This window comes from Netta rufina (genome assembly GCF_964035555.1).
Source record: "Netta rufina genome assembly, chromosome: 2".
Lineage (NCBI taxonomy): Eukaryota > Metazoa > Chordata > Aves > Anseriformes > Anatidae > Netta > Netta rufina.
The window spans coordinates 69,172,997-69,192,315 of NC_140124.1; the positions used below are offsets into that span (position 1 = coordinate 69,172,997).

Consider the following 19,319-nt stretch of genomic DNA (forward strand, 5'->3'; position numbering starts at 1 on the left):
TCAGAAATGGAAGGCAGCAAGATGCATTCAGAGACACAGCTCAAATGGGTTAAAGATTCTGGCTTGTGTCACGAATACTTTTTCTGCAAGTTAAACACAGGCCCCAGTCCTGAAACACTTCCCTTAACTTCACCCATGCCAGCATTTTAACTTAAATGGAACAGCCTCCTGAAGCAGAATTGTATCTATGTTTGAAGTGTCTGCGGGATCAGTGCTTGGCATGATCTAGGCTTGCCTCCGACATACACACAGAGGCAAATTTTAAAAATACCGTGAGAGCCATCAGGCCAAGCTGCGATAAGACAAGAAGAAAAAGGTAAAGATGGTAACACCCAGCACAGCAAATTTTACATCTGTGCATGTTGTAGGACAAGACATCGGGACAGGAGAAGTAGAGGCGCCTGAAAGCTACAGCGGGAAGCAAGAGGAGGGTCCCCACCACTTGGTTTATCAGGGCAAAGGTGAGTCTCAAGATCGAGCAGCCACATACACCACCAGCTCCAGACACACTGACCCTTCCAGGAATCGCTTGGGATTTTGTTAAAAGTTATTATTCCTTAGAAGAGGTCCAACTGAGTGCAGTAATCTTAGCAATCCTCCTCTGCAAAGAAACCCCCTTCAGCCAAGAAACAAAACTGACTCCTTCCTTCTGTATACCCAGCACAAAAGTGGCAGATAACAAACACGAGTTTCTCTGGAACAAACCAGTCAAATTCATTCAAATCTTCACGAAGTGCAGTAGGGTAAAACCCATTCCTGTTCCCAGAGCTTATTACAGCAACATGACTAAACACGCTCAGCAGTCCAATTTGATAGGATGCATCCATTTGCTGATGCCAGAGGAAGATGCATGTCTCTTATACGTGGCACCGCTCTCACAGGCTGCTTTTCAAAAGATGTTTTGAAAAGCGACCTGCTGCGTACATTCTTAACAAGTCATAGTATCACCGGCTGTGCAAGCGTTTGACCTCTACTTGCTATGCACTGTGGACAAAAATCTGACATCAGCTTATTCCAACCTTAGTAACACCAAACTGCTCCTATAAAGGCGGCTGCAACAGCCTACGACAGCGCACCGATAAACTCCCAGACGGACCCCCGGAGTGCTGAAAACACAACTAGGTTAGTACATGAGCCCACATGTTTTAAATTTGGTTTGGTTTAATCCAAGTAAGTAACCTGATTAAAATGGGAGTCTTCTCCGGAGGTCTAATTTCTAGATGTTTCCATTACTCCATATGCTTTCATGTTGTATAAACATAACGAATGATACATACATCACTGTTGGGGTGATTTAAGAACTCATTTTAAAGCTACAATGCAAGTCACTCAAGGCAAGAGAATTAGATTATGTTCTGAACGGCACGAGCCAGCAACTGCACTTCGTTTCAGTCCTGGGAACAGGACGTGTCGAGGGGTGATACCTTTCTAATCCCAGTTTCTTCTAATTTCTGCGTTTCATAACTTTAATATTTGTCATTTTTACATTCAGACCTAAAGCAAAAGCGAGAGAGGATGCATTCTGACCGATGTTTTCAAACTAGTATTAAATTGAGGAGCGTATCTCCTTCTAAACCAAGCACCACGCAGCCCCCTGAACATGTGCATATTCTTGCACTATTACCTAGAAAAAAACCACCCGAATCCTTGTCCCTCGTGTGCAACCTAGGCATTCAGGAGAGCTACCCAAATTGTGCCTTGCAACCAAAGCTCTCTGTTTATACACGGACACGTCCGCAGCAGCAGCGCAGGTTCCCAGCATGCCTCAACCTTGATATCTGGAAAGACTCCACCACGGGGTAAGGAGATAGTTATAATTAAACATTTATACTGAGGTAGTGCCGAGCAGGTCAGTTCCACAGTGTGTTAGGTGGCTTTTCAAAACTCAGTAATTGAATGCTGATCCCTGCCCCGAAGAGTTTACAGTGTAGGAAATCAAAGCCTAACACTTGGCATCTGTATAGTGGGAATTAAACAAAGACCACCACCAGCTCTTTTCTCGGGTCTGTGGACTAGGCAGCTCGTATAAACATCCATTACCAGAAAGAGGGGGAATTTTTACATCAGCAATCTGGACTTTCTTAATCCACATCTGTGCTACCGAGTTGCGCAGCCCTGTTCGAATCACCCGCCGGGACAGCAAATACAGCGCGCCGTTTGTACGTGCTGCTGGCATCCTCTTGTCCAACGTAAATTATTTTTGGCCCACACACTTTTTAGTGATCATTTGGAAAAGAAAGACAGTGAGCACACAGACGGAAGCATTTACTGCAAGTCAAGCGCAGGCAAGACAGAGGCTGCCAACGCACCAGGCCAAAAGTCAGGCACCAGCAGATCCTTCTGCAGGGGGTGCCTCGCTGGACGACCCCAGGCAGGCAGCAGGACTTTTCACTATGCCACACCAGCACACGTCAGCCGTTGGGCAGACCACAGCCACATGCAAGCCTGCGGCAGTCCAAATCTACTAGCCCACATCTTTTCCTATGGAGATTAAGGGTTACGCAAGGGTGTAAATAAAAACTCCATCCCCAAAGACGCAGGGGCCATCTCTGCCCCAGATCCATCCTTGGGGAGAATTCTCTGCATTCTCCTTTTCCTGCAGGGAACAACAGGCTTGGGAAGGACAAGTCCTCCTCCCACTCAGCAGAGGGAATATACTCACGAAAGCTAGAGCATAGCCTCTACGATTTAGAAAAGGGATGCCCACGCTGTTTCAGCATTGCCCAAACCCAGGATGGAAGAGAATTTAGTCAAATAGGCTATTATAGCTCAAATTCAGTTTGTTGTTTATCGAACAAGCTCCTAAAATAGATACACTGAATTTGTAACTACACCTGTAGGAATTTCAAGCAGCAGAAAAATACAAAGGCACCATTAGTGTTTCAGTTTTTTAAAGTTTCCTGGCGTCTTTCATGCTATGAATGCTCAAGAGCTTTCAGCTGTACATACCCCACATAAAACCTCAGTCCAGTGAAGTCTGAAAGAATTTTGCTGTTGATTTGAGTGAAGCCATGTTTTCCACTTCTACATACTATTTACACATCTATTGATTTATTAAACACGTAAAAGCAACCGTAATGAGACACAATCTGTGTTCAGCTTGGCCCACTTAGCAGCTCCGTGAACGCATTCGCTGACTATGGAGCACTTAAGATGAGAAACCTTACCACTTATTCCAATCTTTTTTTTTTTTCTTTCTCAAGGGAAAAGGGAGCCATGGAAAATCCTGAGTCACTAGATTTAAAGAGCTTAAAAGTTCCAAGAGCTTTGAAAGTACAGACTGGGAACGGCTTGAGGTGCAGTTAACAGGGCTACCAAGCGTACAGAATCCACCAGTTCCTTCCTGCAGAGTTTATGATCTGCATGGCTTCCTTCTGGGGTAACTGGCATCCACTCTGAGGTATCGATCACTTCGCCCACCCCTAGGAATTCACCCTCTGGGTAGGCAAAATGCAGCAGCCACTCCCAGTCACTTCACACGCAGCAAAACAACACTGATGCTTCCCAAAAAGGAGGAATGGAGACAGAGGACCAAGAAGGCTTCTACTTCAAAATGTAGGTGACACTGATATGAAAATGAGAAATTCCTTGCAGTTTAAAGAGAAGCACGGTTTCCAACAATAAACTAAGTTTACATCAGGGAATTAGGGGCACGGTGATACAGCTCTCTCTACCATTTCGCAACACGACAGTCGGGCTCCTGCCAGTTCAAACACTGCTAAGAGATCTTCCCAAGCAGAAAAGCCACCTATCTGCTGTGAAAGCTGGAAGCTGATCTAAGACTTGTTCCAGAAGCTGCCAAGGACCAGAGCTTTGAACCTTACTTGGAAACGTGGTAAGAGGTACTAGCTGGCACCTGGCTGGGCCGTCTGATAAGGAAGAAGAACCACTGATACCTGCAGCTGCTAGAGAAAGAGAACAAAAGAAATGTGTCCTCCAAATCAACTAAACGCAAGGCATAAGTTACACCTCCACTGAGAAGCACTTGTAATTGCACTCATACTTCCTTGCCTGGAAAGTAGAGTCAAAGCTCATAAACAGAAGCCCCCAGTAACCCAGCTCCATCTCGTCCACAACTGTCTTCTGCAGCACGCAGATCCACCTCCTGGACCTTCAGAGTCTCACCTAAAAAGTGAGCCTCCTGCTGCAGCTTTCCTTCCTTCTATCCAAAAAGATCAGGACGCTCAGACTGCAGAACATCTGAGCGGTGCCACAAGTTATCCAAGTGCACACCAGTTCAGGATCCCTTAAGGCTTTTGGGGAGAAGAAGAGGACAAAGCCAGCAAGCACATGCCCAAGACGCCACAGCCACCTGTTGTCCTCAATACACAGGCAACTGCATGAGCAGCAGAAAAACACGTGCACTTGGATGAAGAACAGTACATGGGTATTCATGTCCTGGCCGCTTCTCATGTGCTCAAAACCCTAAGAGCAATGAGACACAATAAACTTAATTTGAGGAGGAAAATGCATTTTGTGTAATAGAACAAGGAGAGGAACTTAAACTAGGCTCTTTCCCCTACCCAAAGCTGCGAGTGGTCCAAATTAACAGTGATGTTGCTCCCCAAAGGAAGCAAAAGGAAGTACTGCTGCTGATTACTGCAAAATCCAAAGCAGTTCTCCCTTGCCTGAGCTGCAGCACCAGCAGTGTGAAGGAGCACGGCCTCAACACAGGAATGGATTTATTGCTGTGATGCAAGTACTGCAAGCAAAACACTCCCAGGCGCTGATACATCTGAGCACTGACATCACCTGCCGTAAGGAGCGGGACTAACAAGGGCTCCTGCTAACACCAGCTCATCACACACGGTAAAAGCAAAGGCCAGCTACACTTCAACGTGAACATTTCATTCCTCTCACCTTTACAGAGGAGATACATACCTAAATTAACTAAAAAAAAAAAGTTTGTCAGCAGTTGATCATCCTCAGTTTTCAAAGGAGGGGTGATGCAGGCCACCCATTCCTACAACACCTACAAGTCAGTTTGTGCTGTATCAAGAAAGCATGCTTTAAAATCTCCACCAGGAGATGCCAACCGGAGAAGTCTTACATGTATCAGGGGCTGACACTTCCATCATTAACCACAAAATACATTTATTTTCAGCGGCAAATTAGCAAGTCGCCCAGGCATACCAGCATAGAAAACTTCTAGGATGGCTTAATGTAGTTTTTACTCAAAGCCACTGAAAAGCCAAAATTTAATTTTTTGAAGCTGCCAGTGATTGTGCTGGTAAGTCAGTGTGTGATCAGCTCTCCCAACACTTGTTGCGTGTTCTGCACGAAGTAACATCCCTGGTGCAAACCCATCTTCAGAGCAACATCAGACACCAGGCCAAGGCAGGCAATGTCTTCTTCACAAGGAAAAAATCTTTCAAGTTGCTAAGCAAATAAGATTAAGCACAAGGTGGTTTTGGTGAGTAAGGTTAGATGCAGGAAGTCAGCGGAATGTGAAAGTTGCATTCCAGGTGCTCCTGCAGGGACACCAGCAAAGGAGATGGGGGAGGCAATCAAGGCGTTAAAGGCCTCTCTCTCTAATGGTCCTTGAATACCTATTTCAGGCCAGGAGCCTAACAACGCCCCTGGGGGATATTGACAGCTTTTCTTTTCCCTTGCTCTAGCATCTCTGCGGACTCTGCAGGTGAATCCTGTTGTTAAAACAGCTGCCTTTCCCTACATCTCTAAAGAGGTATTCAGATTCTCTTAGCATTACTTAGTTGAATCACTCTGAATAAACAGTCTCCACCCATCAACTACTTCTTTTGTGTAAAGCACCTATTCAAAGGCAAGCACCTTTACTGATTCCTAGGCTGGCCAACCTGAAGGCTGAAATACTACTACTACTAAAAAAAAAAAAAAAAAAAAAAAAGTAGGATACACCAGAAGTGCCTGTGTCATTTCTGAAGGAAACACGGGTCCAGGTGCTGTTCGGTTACATCAAGCAATTCACTTCTGACTCCAGCAGGCATCTGTAACAGCTTTACTGCTGGCACAGCTGTGAGCCAAGTATCCCACTGACTCTTCTCCCTTTTGTCCAGGCCCTTTTTCTTGTTCCGACCCTTTTCCACCACTGGGGTAGTGCAGCACAAGCCAAACGAGCCACCCAACAGGAGTCCACAGCATATGGCCCAGCTGGCAATTACCTGCACTTTTCACCTTTCCCCATAAAACGTTAGCGTGAGCTCTAGGTAAGTTTTGTCACACCCTGCTCTGAGCAACACGCCAAGGGAAGGTGACTGAGATGCTCTGGTACTGCTGCCCCGCGCTCATTTCTGAGCCGCTGGCCCTCAAAACAAGAGGACAGTTTCAGGACAATTCCTCTCCACAAGTACCCCAGAGCAGAGCCAGCACTTTGCAGCTCAGCCGAGCTCACCTCCTTTCATTTGTAACCACAGGCTGATAACCAAACCGGACCCGGCAAAGCTCGGCAACTTTTGAGCCCTCCCCGGCTCCAGAGGACCAGCTGCCTATAAAGGTACCTCTAAATGGAAGGCAGGGGGCAGCTCCCACAGCTGCCGTTTCACGTAGGATATTACAAACCACCACACACAGGAAGGGCTCATCTTGCGCCTCCCCAAAGAAAATCTGCTGTAACTTCTGGACAACAACACGGCAAGTCAAACCTCCCACCTCAAAGCCAGAAACAAGGCTGTTTAAATCATCGCACAGTCTCAGGAGGCAATTCCTTCTCACCCCCACAAGTTTACGTTTGCTCCTCCAGACACTTCTCAAAAAAGTTGCCGGGTACCTGAGCACTACATCCACGATGAAGCAAAGCAGTTCCTGGCCCCTTTCCAACGCGCAGAATACTCCTGAAAAAGCATATTTTAAAGCTGTAATCCCACGACCGGCCGTTCTGCTTGAACTCACAAAAGAGGTAAAAGAAAAGGACACGGAGCAACAGGCATTCTCCCTGCCTCCCGAGAGCTGCAAGCAGCGCTGCCGTCCTCCTCTGAAGACGATTACCTCCCAGGAAAGAAACTACCACATCATCAAGGCAGCCGTCTCGAACTGCTACCAGCACGGTCCGACAGCACGCTCCCTTCGCAGCAGCCTCTGCTGCACGGGAAGCAGCAGACATGACTTCACACGTTGCAGGAGCGTACACCTAAAACACAGATTTCCAATCTCAGGCATCATCCATCAAAAAGTTAAAAGGGGCTTTTTTTCTGCACTTGCATAGATTTGAGACTAACAGGATTTACTTGTTTTCTGCTTGCTCCTGGGGAGCCTTTGCAGTTTCTTTTTTTTTCCAAGACCGTCCCTACAGGCTGCTATCCAATACACATCAGATGCTCTCGGAGAAGTGAGCAACAGATAACTCTGGAAGGACATTTGCAAAGGGCACAAATGGAGGGCCCGATCCTGGTAACATTTAGGCATACTGGGGGAGGCTGGAATTACTTCTCTGCTTAGACAACTTGACTGCTCAGCACAGTCCTCTGGAAAGCTTTATTCACACATCTAAACATTTTTTTTTCAGATGTCTTACTATCAGAAACTTGCATTTTACGTCAATTAAAAGACCACTGCAACTTAAAAAGTGAATCCCTTACAAAAACACTCAGGTTAATTTTAGCATCCTTCTGTTTAGCTGCTTAGCAACACTTATCCTATGACCTTCTAAGCACCACCTACTTTTACAAGGGATAATGAATATAACCAAAGGGATTTATCTATATGTTTTTAATCTACACAATGTAAGTACAGGAACAGTTTTTATTTAAATAAGAAATCCAACCGAGGGCAATCCAAACTGCATTTCTGCTTAAGAAGAAACTTGCTTTGGCTAAAGTCAAGCTTTTGTTATGATTGCCCTGTGACTTCAATGTAGACAAAGCGATAACATCCTTAAGGACTGAGAAAAGCACTACAGAAGTCACTGTCTGTATGCCTTGGGAAACACCACACTTGCCTTTGGTACCGATGGCGATTGCAGATATTACTCACAGATAATTAAGACATTCAGCTTTCCCAGTTTTGAAACTTCGAGCATCTCCTGAACCCTCAAAATCACAGCCAAAAGCCATTTGGTCAGAGGGCCAGCAAACACAGCAAGGAGTTAAGGGGTGCACGACCTGAGTAAGCAGAGGTGCAGTAAGATGCTCCACTACACCGAAATCTGCAAGCAAACGAAGCTCCAAAGCCCAGGATTGGGTGAGGAGGAAAAAAAAAAAAAAGAACAAAACAGTCAGCAAACACCCTGTTATATTGTCTTAATAATTAATATTGTTTAAAAAAATAGGAATATATACACACGTATACATACATGCATGATATCTATATGTATATAGTAAATAAATGATACATATATACACATATGTATTTTTTAGGGTCGTCAGTTATTAAAGGAAATGTGAAATAGTGGCGACAAAAATAGCCACTCCTGACGGACAAACGGCAGCCTGACAATTAGAAGCTTCCTGCGAAGTAGGAGCAACAGAAAAGTTTACTCAACTGCACCTACGGGACGGTGTTTTTCCAACTGCACGATGCAAATTCCGCTCCGGAGACGGATGCTGGGAGGAGGAAGGTGAGGCAGCGAAAGAGGCCACACCAGGCTGAGCAAAGCTGCCCCGCAGCCAGAAGGCAGGCAGGTGAGGGAGAGCCCCGGTACTGGGGCTGACTGGGTGCTGGGCTCACACTGGTTCTGGGTTTCTAGCAGACAAAAGGCCCCATTCTTCCCTGGACGTACCTAACCCCCGTTAGGGCTGCTGGGCATTATGCAGGCGCGCCGAGAAGAGGCTGCACACCCTCCAGCCTTCAAAGGGAAACCCAGGACCTAAAACAAATATGGCTGGCCTGACCCCGAGCCCCTGCATCCCTGCACTTCGGGCAGGCTGACCCTGTGGAAAACAGGAACCGCGCTAGCAGCCCTCGGTGCCCCTGCGAAACCTGCAGCCTGCCCTGTGGCTGAGCACACGGGGCACGGCTCGGCTGCCTGCCTGCCTGCGAGGGCTTCAAGCTCTCCTGGTTTGCTTCCCTCCGGGGATCAGCTCGGCGGCTCCCCGGCAGGATGCTGGCTGCTGGGCGGCCGGCACCAAGGCAGCATCAGCCCCAGCCTGGGCTGGAGGAGCTGGGGGGGGCTCGGTGGGCCGGGAAGGGAAATGTGCTGAGCCAGGGGAAGCGCCCTGCTCGCTCCTCCCGGCCGAGGATGCCGAGCAGACAAGGATATCGCAGCCGAGAGGTGAAACGAGGGAAAGTTGGCTCGTTTTAGGGTGAAAAAAAAAAAAAAAAAGACTAAACAAAAAAAAAAGAAAGCAGAAAAAAAAAATACGAAAAAAAAAAACCAACACAACACAACCAACCCCGCGTGCGTGCGGAGGGGAGGCGGGGGGAGAAGCGCAGGGAGAAGAAGCCAGAGGAAACTTATCTGCGACATGACAAAGTTCAATCCACCGCCCTCCCTCCTCTGCTCTCGGCAGAGAAAAGCAGCCCGTGGGGCTGCAGCAGCATCTCGGCGCTCCCCGCCGCCCTGCGCTGCCCCCCAGCAGCGTGCCGGGGCGGGGGGCACGGCAGCGGAGCCCCCCGGTACCCCAAACCCGGCCCCCCCCGGTCCGGCTCCGCACGCCGCATCCCCCCCAGGCTGGCCGCGGAGGAGAGAGTTTGGGGGGGGGGGGGGGGGGGGCAAAAGTTGGTTTCCAGCCCCGGGGCAGCCGGATTTGGGGGCTCTCCGAGAAGGGGACGGGATGGGGGCACGGGGATGGGGGAGAAGAAACAGGGACCCCCCCCCCCCTCTCTCCTCGGATGCTGCCCGGCTCCTTCCTGTAGCGGCGCACAAAGGCGGCGGGGCTGGGGGACACCCCGGGGGCAGGGGACACCCCCAGGGCCGGGGGACACCCCCAGGGTCGGGGCCGCGTCCCCCTGCCCCCCTTACCCCCATAACCCCCCCCCCCATCCCAAACCTCCCCGCCCCGCCGCGCAGGCCGGGAGGGGAAAGGACACGCACGTCCCGGGAGAGGAGGGGGGGGGGGGGGGGGGGAGGAAAAGAGAGGGGGGAAAAAAAGAGAAAAAGCCCTGAAAAAGCAGGAGAAAAGAGGGACGGGGCAGCGGAGGGAAGGCAGGAGAGGAGGGGGGCGGCGGTGTGTCGGGGGGATGCCCGGTCTACCTGCGGAGGGGCGCCTTCATCCCGGCTCCGTCGCTCGGCGGGGGCCTCCCGGCCGGGCCCCGCTCCCACCGCCGGCCCCCCCGAGCAATGGGGGGGGCACCGAGCCCCGGGGCAAAAAAAGAAGGGAAAAGGGAAAAGGCTCCGGGCCGGGGGGGCTGCCGGAGCTGGGCTAGAAGATGTGGCTTCCTCGCAGCCCCATCCAAATTGTGGCTGGTTAAAAATAAACTTTGCAGCGGGAGGGGGGGGATGAGCTGGCCGGATTCCTGAGCTCAGACGGTTTAATATGGATGAGCATCAGGTCCTGGAGGCAAAACGCCGCGGCTGGTGCCGCTGGTTGGTAGAAAGTCTGCAACAGGGAAGGGGGAGAGGAAAAAAAAAAAAAAAAAGAGAAAGAGAAAAAAAAAAAAAAAAACAGGAGCCGCGGAGGGAGGAGAGGAGAGGGAGGAGCGGGGGAAGGGAAGAGGGAGGCTGCACGAACTCATCATCATCTCCACCGCTGCCAGCCAAACTTTTTTCCTCCCCCTTTTTTTTTTTTTTTTTTTTTTTTTCGCAAGGAAACTTTTTCCTTCCTTCCCCCCGGACGAGCGTTTCGCTTTTTTTCGCCGCTCTCCCGGCCGGCCGACAGCACGCCGCGACCTCCTCACCCCCCCCCCCCCCCCCCCCCCCCAGCAAGCAAGCAAGTTTTTCCTTTTCTTTTTTTTTTTTTTTTAATTTTCTTTCCACCACCACCACCTCCCTCCCCGGGTCCGGAAAGAGCCCTCCTCCCTCCGGGGGGGTCCCGGGGCTGCCCTTTGTGCGCGGTACTTACGCCGGACTTTGCTGGGGCTGGGCTGCTTGCGGCGCGACATGCCGGGAGGAGCCGGGGCGGGGGGGGGGGGGGGGCACCACTTGGGGAGAGGGAGGGAGGGGGCACGGAGGGGAGGGGAGGGGAGGGGAGGAGGCTGCGCGGCCTCGCTCCCGGAGAGGAGAAGAAGAAGAAGAAAAAAAAAAAAAAAAAAAAAAAAAAAAAAAAAGAAAGGAAAGCGCTCAAAATGGCGTTTGTGTGGCTGTGCAAAGTTCATCAAGTCGGCGCTAAAGTCGCCGTCCGCCCGCGCCGCCCCGCAGGGGAGCGATGGGCGCGCGGCGGGACCCCGGCGCGCTCCGCGGCCCGCCCGCCCCCGGCCCGCCCCCGCGCAGCCCCGCGGCCCGGGCAGGCGCCGCCTCACGGGGACGGGGAGGCCGCCTCCGGCCGGGGGCGCGCCGCTGCCGCTCGGCAGCATCCGCGGCTGGGCTGGGATCCCGTCCCGCCCCATCGCATCCCATCCCATCCCACCCGACCCGACCCCATCCCATCCCATCCCATCCCATCTCGGCGGGGGGCCGCCAGGTGCCGGGGCTGCAGCCCGCCCCGTCCCCCGCGGGCTGCCGCTACCTGCGGGGTCGGAGCGGCGCCGGCACCGGCACCGGCAGCGGCTGGGAGCAAGGCTGCGGGGGGTGCACCCTCCTGGAGCTGGGGAGCTGGGGAGGGCTCCTGGCGGGACGCAGGGAGCTGGGGGGAGGCGCAGGGATGCCCCTTGGCAGCAGGGATTCACACTCGCCCTGTGGTGAGTGGGAAGAGCGCGTGGAAACCGAGCACTCGGAGCTGGACGGGGGAGAAGAGTAAAACTGGATGGGAGGAGTGAGGTCGTGGCTCTAGGAGGAACTGGGTTAGTCTTCAAGGAAATGGGTATTTGCGCTGTTTCTGAGCGCATACAGGCAGGCCTTTCGCAGCGGTTCCTTGCGAGGTGGAACCTGAAGTCGCAGGCTGGCGTGTGAAGAAGTTGAGATCTGGCCTGGAGGCAGGCGGCTTGCACCAGCCCACACGGTGTGGTGTCCTAGCTCTGTCCTGAAAAGGGATTCATCACATGGAAAGGAGGGCTGCATTCCAGGCAGGTGACAGCGAGCCTTTTGCCTGCAAGGTGCCCTCGTTAAGTTTGTCTAAGCACCGCTCTTTGCACACGCTGGATGAAGGCTTCATCATGTTGGGAAGAGACAGAACCCATCCCAAGGCCATCAGCTGTGTCTTGGGCCAGGAATAACCATCTTCCCTTCCAGCCTCCAAGTAAAACATCTGCAGTTCTGGTGATCGGGGACCTGGGAAGGCCACAACCACAAGGCTGAAAGGCTCACACGTGTATCCACAACACAAAACATCAGCTTTAACATACATGTGTTTGCCGCAGTGGTTTCTGCAACCTGAGTTTTTGTCAGCTGAGCTTTGTGCGGTACTACATGTGAGTTTTGTGTATAAATTTCAGTGCCAACGAGGTCTGTTAAAACCGGGATGCTGACTGACAGAACAGCTCTAAAAAGCTGTCCCCGCAAGACAGCCAACGTTAGAAAGTGCATTCCAGCTGTTCTCCTACAAGGTTCTTGTTTTGCAAAAAGCAAGCAAACAAAAAAATAATCGAGGGAAGTCACCGAAAATTAATTAATTGTAAGGTGCCTTTAACTATCTCTGCCGCTGTCCTGACTGCCAACCCACAGTGATAAGGCTGTTGGTAAATGGAGTAGCAGTGTAGCCACCTTACCTCTTTACTTGAGTATCTCTTGCTGACAGGCATCCCCTCAAACCAGAAACGGAACAGTTGTCCACTTCAGGCTCAGCCTTCGACATGTTTTTATTCGCATGAGCAGACTGCGATGATTTCAGCCTGCATGGCACATCCATACAAGCTGGCTGTAGATTAGGCCTGAGAGTTTACAACCTAAGGCCTCGTTTGCACAGACATTTACATAAACTGCTCTCGTTTAAACTGGTGCAAGTTCTTTAGAGGCTGGCAACTCGTGCCTAATTCACCTGCTGCTAATCTCTGTCAAATACTCCTCGGGGATTTTTGGACCACCTCTTGGTGAAGTTTCTGATCCACCCTCCCCAGACTTTCCAGCTTCAGAGGTCCTTCAGCAGCCCAGCACAGGAAATTTAGCCAGGGCATTGATAGTGTAGGAAACCAGCTCTGATCAGTTCAGCATTTGAAACCTACTCTGGAAACATGGAAATGCAAGTAATGTAGGTACTGTAAACCTCTCGCTGGAAAAAATCAGAGGATTTTATTGTTTGGGGAAAATAGGTAGATCATTTTTTTAATTGCATTTATATTTTTATGGTTTAAGCATCCCTACTCTTACAGACAGATGTAATAATGAAGGGTAAATCAGTATATATTATGTTATGTTAATACTGTAAATAATAATAATAATAAAAAAAGTAAAAATGCGATATAATAACTAAAAAAAAATTAACTACCAAGGTTTATGAAAGTGTCAAAAGATTGATATGTCTTTAACGGTTTAGGATTTAACTCCGGGCTATCGCAGGGCAAGAGAAATTAAAATAACTCAGTTTTCAAACTTCCCCTCACTTGAAATTTTATTATCTGTTGCAGAGGTCAAAACCCACTGTGGTCGCAGGCTGAATGTGAAATCTCAAGCAAATGGTTTCATTTTTTTTGTATTTCAGTGAAAGGGAAAGTAGATATAATTTCGCCTGATAGAAACCACTACTATGAATAAAACGACTCCCCCAGAATGTTGCTACATTGCTTAAATGATACAGATCTCCTTTTCTTTCTCAGTTTTCTTCCATTTCCATTCCTGTGCTTCGTCCCATCTCCTCTGATCACCGTGCGTGTGACAACTGAAGCGTCACGTCACTGTTTGCCTAGGAGTGCATGCGGCTTGTACGCTTTTTGGAATTGTGACATCAGCACTCAGAAGTGATGGTAAGCATGCTAAGGAGCAAGAAGACTTCCTCCGTCTCCCATATAACCCTCACACACCTCTCTGATCCTACACGGTGTTGTTAAATACATTTAACAGTAGTACAGACACAATAAATTGTTCTGTGATGATATTTTGTGTGGTCTTAATTTCATTAAAAACAGTGGGCGATGTAGCCGTATTGGTGACATAAACATCACCTGCTGCGGTCCCAAGGAAAGGACAACTCTGCCCCCACCCACAATTCAAATATCAGAGATGCTGATTAAAGGTATTCAAGGGGAGAAGAAAAACAGGATATGTAGCTTATATAAAGGCCACAGCTTGAGGATACAATGATGTCTTAAAGTGAAGAGACCAGAGCAAACAATGGCATTAAAAGAAGAGGTAAAGATTAGCTAGAAAATATTTTGTTTTCCTTCTCTTATTAGACATCACCAGTATTCTCTGCTTCAGAGCATAGCATTTAGAAGTAACTTCAATTTCTTCCAATGCTTACACTTCCGTTTCCACCAAAGCAGTTTTGGTAAGTCAGTTCTACTAGCCAGGAGTGTTTTACACACTGGGGAGCCAGCGGTGGCCCCTGACTTTCTAGCCCTGGCTTTCTAGGCTGCGATGAAGGCTGGGCGAGGCCAGCTCCCTCACCCTGTCCAGCTGCAGAGGAGATTACGAGTATCAGAGGCCCTGTGTGCCGCTTGAGCTTACGCCTGTACAGCATCTGGTGCAACAAAACTGGCATCCCCTTGTCCCCTCAGCCTCCGTCCTACTTCTGATGTCCTCGCTCATGCCGAGAGGCAAAATCCAGCTGACATACTAACACGGGGAAAAGCGTACTCGAAGGATCAGAGAACACTGCCCCGAGGGCTTTGAGAAATAAGTCTTTGTAATACCTAAGACCAAAAGAAATTCTAGAATTTCCTTTACATATCAACCAAGCATTTCTTTAAATGAATGAACATGCCACTGCTGGGTCTCCTCTGGGGCCGGGGTTTTGTTTTGATTTGTTTGTGAGGGGTTTCTTCTCCAACAATTCTTGGATCAAAAACTCCATTCGAGAACCAGAACTGTCAACAGTGGCCGCTATACAGGCAGGGTAATTATACAGAATAAAAGGTGGCATGGTCAATTAAATATATTTCCAACAAAATGTTGGGAAAGCTAAAGTTAATGAATTCCAGCAGAGGAAAACAACACAGAATGGCACTTGGTGTAATAGCAGGAGCAGAGTCTCCCAGCATTTGTCAGATAACACAGTACCATACAACGTTCCCATTTTCGGTACCTGGGTTAATGTGATGCACTGCCATGCTCTGCTCTCCTGGCCTCTGGAAATCCTGCAGCTAGGGTGCACAGGGGTGGAACTTGCTCCTGCAGCCACCCCACCCATTAATCTCCAAGGGCAGCTTTGGATGATCAGAAAGCCAAGACCTACATTTCAGTCCAAATTTATCTTCACATTAGCCTTTAGTGAGTGAAAGAAAACCAGAGGTAGCACAGAGCACTTCAGCAATTTGCCTGACATCTCAATGGGAGAGCAGCTGTAGAGCAGGAAATAAAACCCAGCTTTCCCTCGAAATCCTGGAGTGGTTCTTCAGGTACTAAGCCATCCCCACTGGTTTATGTCCTATCCTCAGCATACAGTATTTTACTGAGTACACACAGCAAAAATTAGAGATTGAATGTTTAAGTTTTACTCCCTGCTTGCTTCAAGCCATTCCAGCAGTGCAAAGGAGACCTGCTGCTGGCTCACCTGGCCCGCTAAGAGTACCTCCTGTCTCAAGACTCATCTGGCAACACGAAGACAGTGTGAAACCCACATCGCTTTTTTCCCCATAGATCACTGAGTGTAGGGCATACTGCAGGACCGGTTGAAGCCTCTGTCTGCCACAGCTGCTGCCCCCATCTCCTCTCCTTTCACTGTGGGAGTCTCCAGCAGATGCAATGCAGAGCAGCCCAGGGACTGGACCAGCTTGATGAACAAGTCCCCTCCCCAGCCCTGATTTTCAGGGTATAAAAGGTAGCATAAACTCTCCCACAGAACTACCTTAGCAGTGGCCAATGTTTCTAAATCATTTCTGGGAAAGATAACAACCAAAACCTATTCTTTGAGGAGACTTGGAGGTTTATATCCTATATACAGCGGTAACTGCAGAGAACGGCTGCAGTGATGTGCAAGCAACTAGCACGTCCTCGAGCCTCATAAGTGAAGCAAAGAGCAGGCGCACAAAAGAGGGCTATTACAATTCTAATAACTGAAATTCTTGAAAGAGGAGGGTTTAAAAAAACAGTATGTTTCAACTGGATACAACCAAGTAAGACCTACTCACGCATACTTAATTACTTAGCAAATTTTGGAACAGCACAGCCTACTTATTGCCCAAACTGTTCAAAAAACATAGCGTGAAAACCTAACAAGCAGATGTTTGACATTTACGTTCTCAAACAGTTCTCTGATCACTAATGTACAGTTTCAGAAACAGGTTGTATAGCCCATGTGCTGTGTGTAGAGACAGAGCAGGAAAAAGAACAGCGGTAAGCAAAACCACCCACTGCAATATTTTTGCTTCTTTTAAAGCTCTGCATTTTTGCCGAGAAGCTTTTGTTGCCAGGTAATGCAAAAAACACATGCGTGAAAAAAAAGTTAGTGTTTAATGCCCAGCTTGTGCTTTGGTACTGCATACGACAGGTTTCAATCTTATTGACCACCCAGCCTCTCACACCTAATTGGTCGTTAGTATAAATGTGATTATTTTCCCCAGTGAAGGCAAGCAGTAAGCCAGCTGCATGTTTCCCCATGTCCAATTTGTTATGGAGAGCTGATTCTGAAACCTCTGACAAACAAAATAAATTCCCACAATCCTTTTTTTTTTTTTTTTTTTTTTTTTTTTTTAACAGCAACTTTTTCATGTTTAGTTGTTCAGGAGCACCAACAGAGACATCAGGAGCTGAAGGAAGGCAACGATATCCACCTAAAGCAGTATTTACTATCCGTTGGTGTCACAGGCAGATGAAAAATACCTGCTGTTCATCATCTGAGGCTGCCACAGTATAGCTCTACACAATATATTTTTTTCAGAACTATCTTAGTTTAGTTTTAAACATCCTCAATTATGGATTTTTCAACAGCTTCCCTTGGGATCTTGCTCCATACTCTTTCAGACTTCGCTGTTGGGATGTTTTCCTTGATTTTTCCAGCCTACATTTGTATTTTCCTAACTTCATGTCATAGCTAATTATAGCTGACAGACTGCAAGTAGAAAACTGGGCGGGGGAGAAGGAAAGCCCAGCCAGCTCAGGGAAACATGGTAGGCAGCGCTTCGAGATGCACCCACAGAGCAGGAGAAACCAGGCAGAGAGGGCCAGGAAACAGCAGAGAAGTGAAGAAATAGGAAGTGAAGCAGCAGTCATGAAGAAAGTATGCAAGGGAGCAGCAACCCTGCAGGGAAGGAAAAAGCAGGACGACTTTCAAGGGCAGAGATTAATGTAACTCAGGGGAGGATGCAGTGACAGGATTTGGGGAAAAGAACAGAGGAACAGAACTATCAGGGAAGAAATGGCCGGAGGATGTGATAAACAAAGAAGCAATGGGGAGCAGAAAAAACATCAGGTAAATGAGCATGAAAATTGCCCCCTGAGCTTTGTACTTACTTAAATCTGTGTGCCTCCTTAAACCAGAGGCAAAATTGCCTCGGGCCAGGTCTTTGCTGTAAAGTTGTGCAGGCCTACTTATGCTAGTCAGATATACAAAGGGGTATGATTTGCAACTGAGGTTAAAACTGAGCCACACTCCCCAAAGCAGCTAATGTTCACAGTTATGCAGGCAGAACTATACTTTCACCAGCACATCTTGTGTCATTCGGACAACGATAAGATAAGCCACACTGGCAAAAGCACAGTTTTGCTGATGCAAGTTGTATCTATGGTAGATATACCTCTGCTACAGCATACCGAGGTGTAACTACGCTGGAAGAGCTCTTTGCTTGTCAAAACAGTCACACTCACACAGTTAGCAGACTGTCCGTAACACAGACATGATTAAGACAGGTAAAAGGACTTCTACTGATATAATAAAATTGCTTCCAGGCTATAGCAAAAACTGTCAGCAGAAGGTTTCTCCTCGTAGAACAATGCAGGCTTGTAGACCTCAGGGCCATCAGATATGAAGTGTTTTAGATCATTGCTGGAGCTTTCATATAGGAAAATACTTGCTTCCACAAAAAGAAGACTCAATGCTTGCGAAGTGTCTGAATATTAAGAAAACATGGCTAAGAGGATTTGAGTTGAGATTTTTGCGTTGTTCCTGTCTTCAGCCTGTATGATAGATAATGTTCATAATCTTGTTTTCCTTCTGTGAGCTACAGAGAGCTACAGAGGTGAAAGCTCTCTTAATGAGCATCTAGAGAGCAAAGATTTGGTAGAAGCTAGATTTGGTAGATATGCTACTAAACGTTTTTTTTTTCCCCATTACAATTACATTGGTGGTCAGACGGGACTGTGCTCTATCTAAACTGAAACTTGAAAAGGAAAAAAAAAAAACCCAAACCACTATTATTAAAATGAGCGTAAGAAAGCTGCTACCTGAAATGATTCACTGTATGGAAATCTCGACTCTTGAAAGAAATGTTTTCTAAGCACAGTGCACAGACATCTGTGCCTTCTACAGAATTCCGAGTAACTACGAAGGGCAGAAGACATTTGAAGTCCACATTTTCAGCTTGCAGCCAGTGGCCCACGTGCCTACAGCAAAGGAGTAAATTGTGATTAATACCTACATGAACATCCTGAAGTCCTAACAGTCATACAAATTTTTTCCTGCAACCTGTTGTGAACTGATAATACACTGCTGTGGCTCCCTAATTTCACTGGTGAAATAGTCTTCACAGATATTACTTTTGATTAGATGGCAACTGCAAAAAGTCTTTCTTTAATAATTTTATGAACAGTCTTATGTACTCAGTTCACAGTGACCTTCCAAATTTGTTTGATTAAGCTGTCTCTTTTACTCAATACCATCCTGCCCTCAGAAGTAACTGAAAATATAGAGTGCAAATGAATAGTCTGAATAGTTCAGCAAAATTATTGAAAAAAATGGTAAAATGCAAAGAAAGAAACAAGAAAAGGCCTGAGGGTGGAGCCTAACCACTAAAAGAAGCGTCGTATAGAAGACAACCCAAGGGAAGGACTGAGGAGAACACTAGTAATGCACCCAGTAGCACAATGGATTGGAGCACTGGCTTTCTACCTCTAGAGACACGGATGACTTAAAGTACACATAGAAATGAATCTGATGAACTCTCCCTACTGTCTTCTGAGCAGTCCACATGTCCACATGTCCACATGTAAAAATACCATCTGTTGAAGGACACCGATGTCCTCCACCACTGCTTATCCTATACATGCACACACACAGCTAGAAAGTTGCATTTAAGGTCTCTCAAACTGAAAAGTAACCCTGCTTTTCGTTTCCTGCTCATTT

General features: G+C 48.0%; 1 protein-coding gene across 4 annotated transcripts in view; it reads right to left on the minus strand.

Annotated features, from left to right (window-relative positions):
- Window positions 1-10,958, minus strand: part of RREB1 (ras responsive element binding protein 1) — a gene marked incomplete at its 5' end in the record, with an annotated part of 120,842 nt that extends 109,884 nt beyond the window's left edge. For 2 of the 4 annotated variants that reach the window (XM_084281960.1, XM_084281959.1), the window contains one exon: window positions 10,106-10,281. Coding sequence is in view for 1 of the 4 variants with exons in the window: in XM_084281957.1 (XP_084138083.1) it covers window positions 10,914-10,953 (40 nt within the window). Of the gene's footprint in view, window positions 1-10,105; window positions 10,282-10,913 lie in introns of those variants that run through there. The other 2 variants (XM_084281958.1, XM_084281957.1) reach the window with 2 other exon arrangements.
- Between the last annotated feature and the right edge of the window lie 8,361 nt (window positions 10,959-19,319).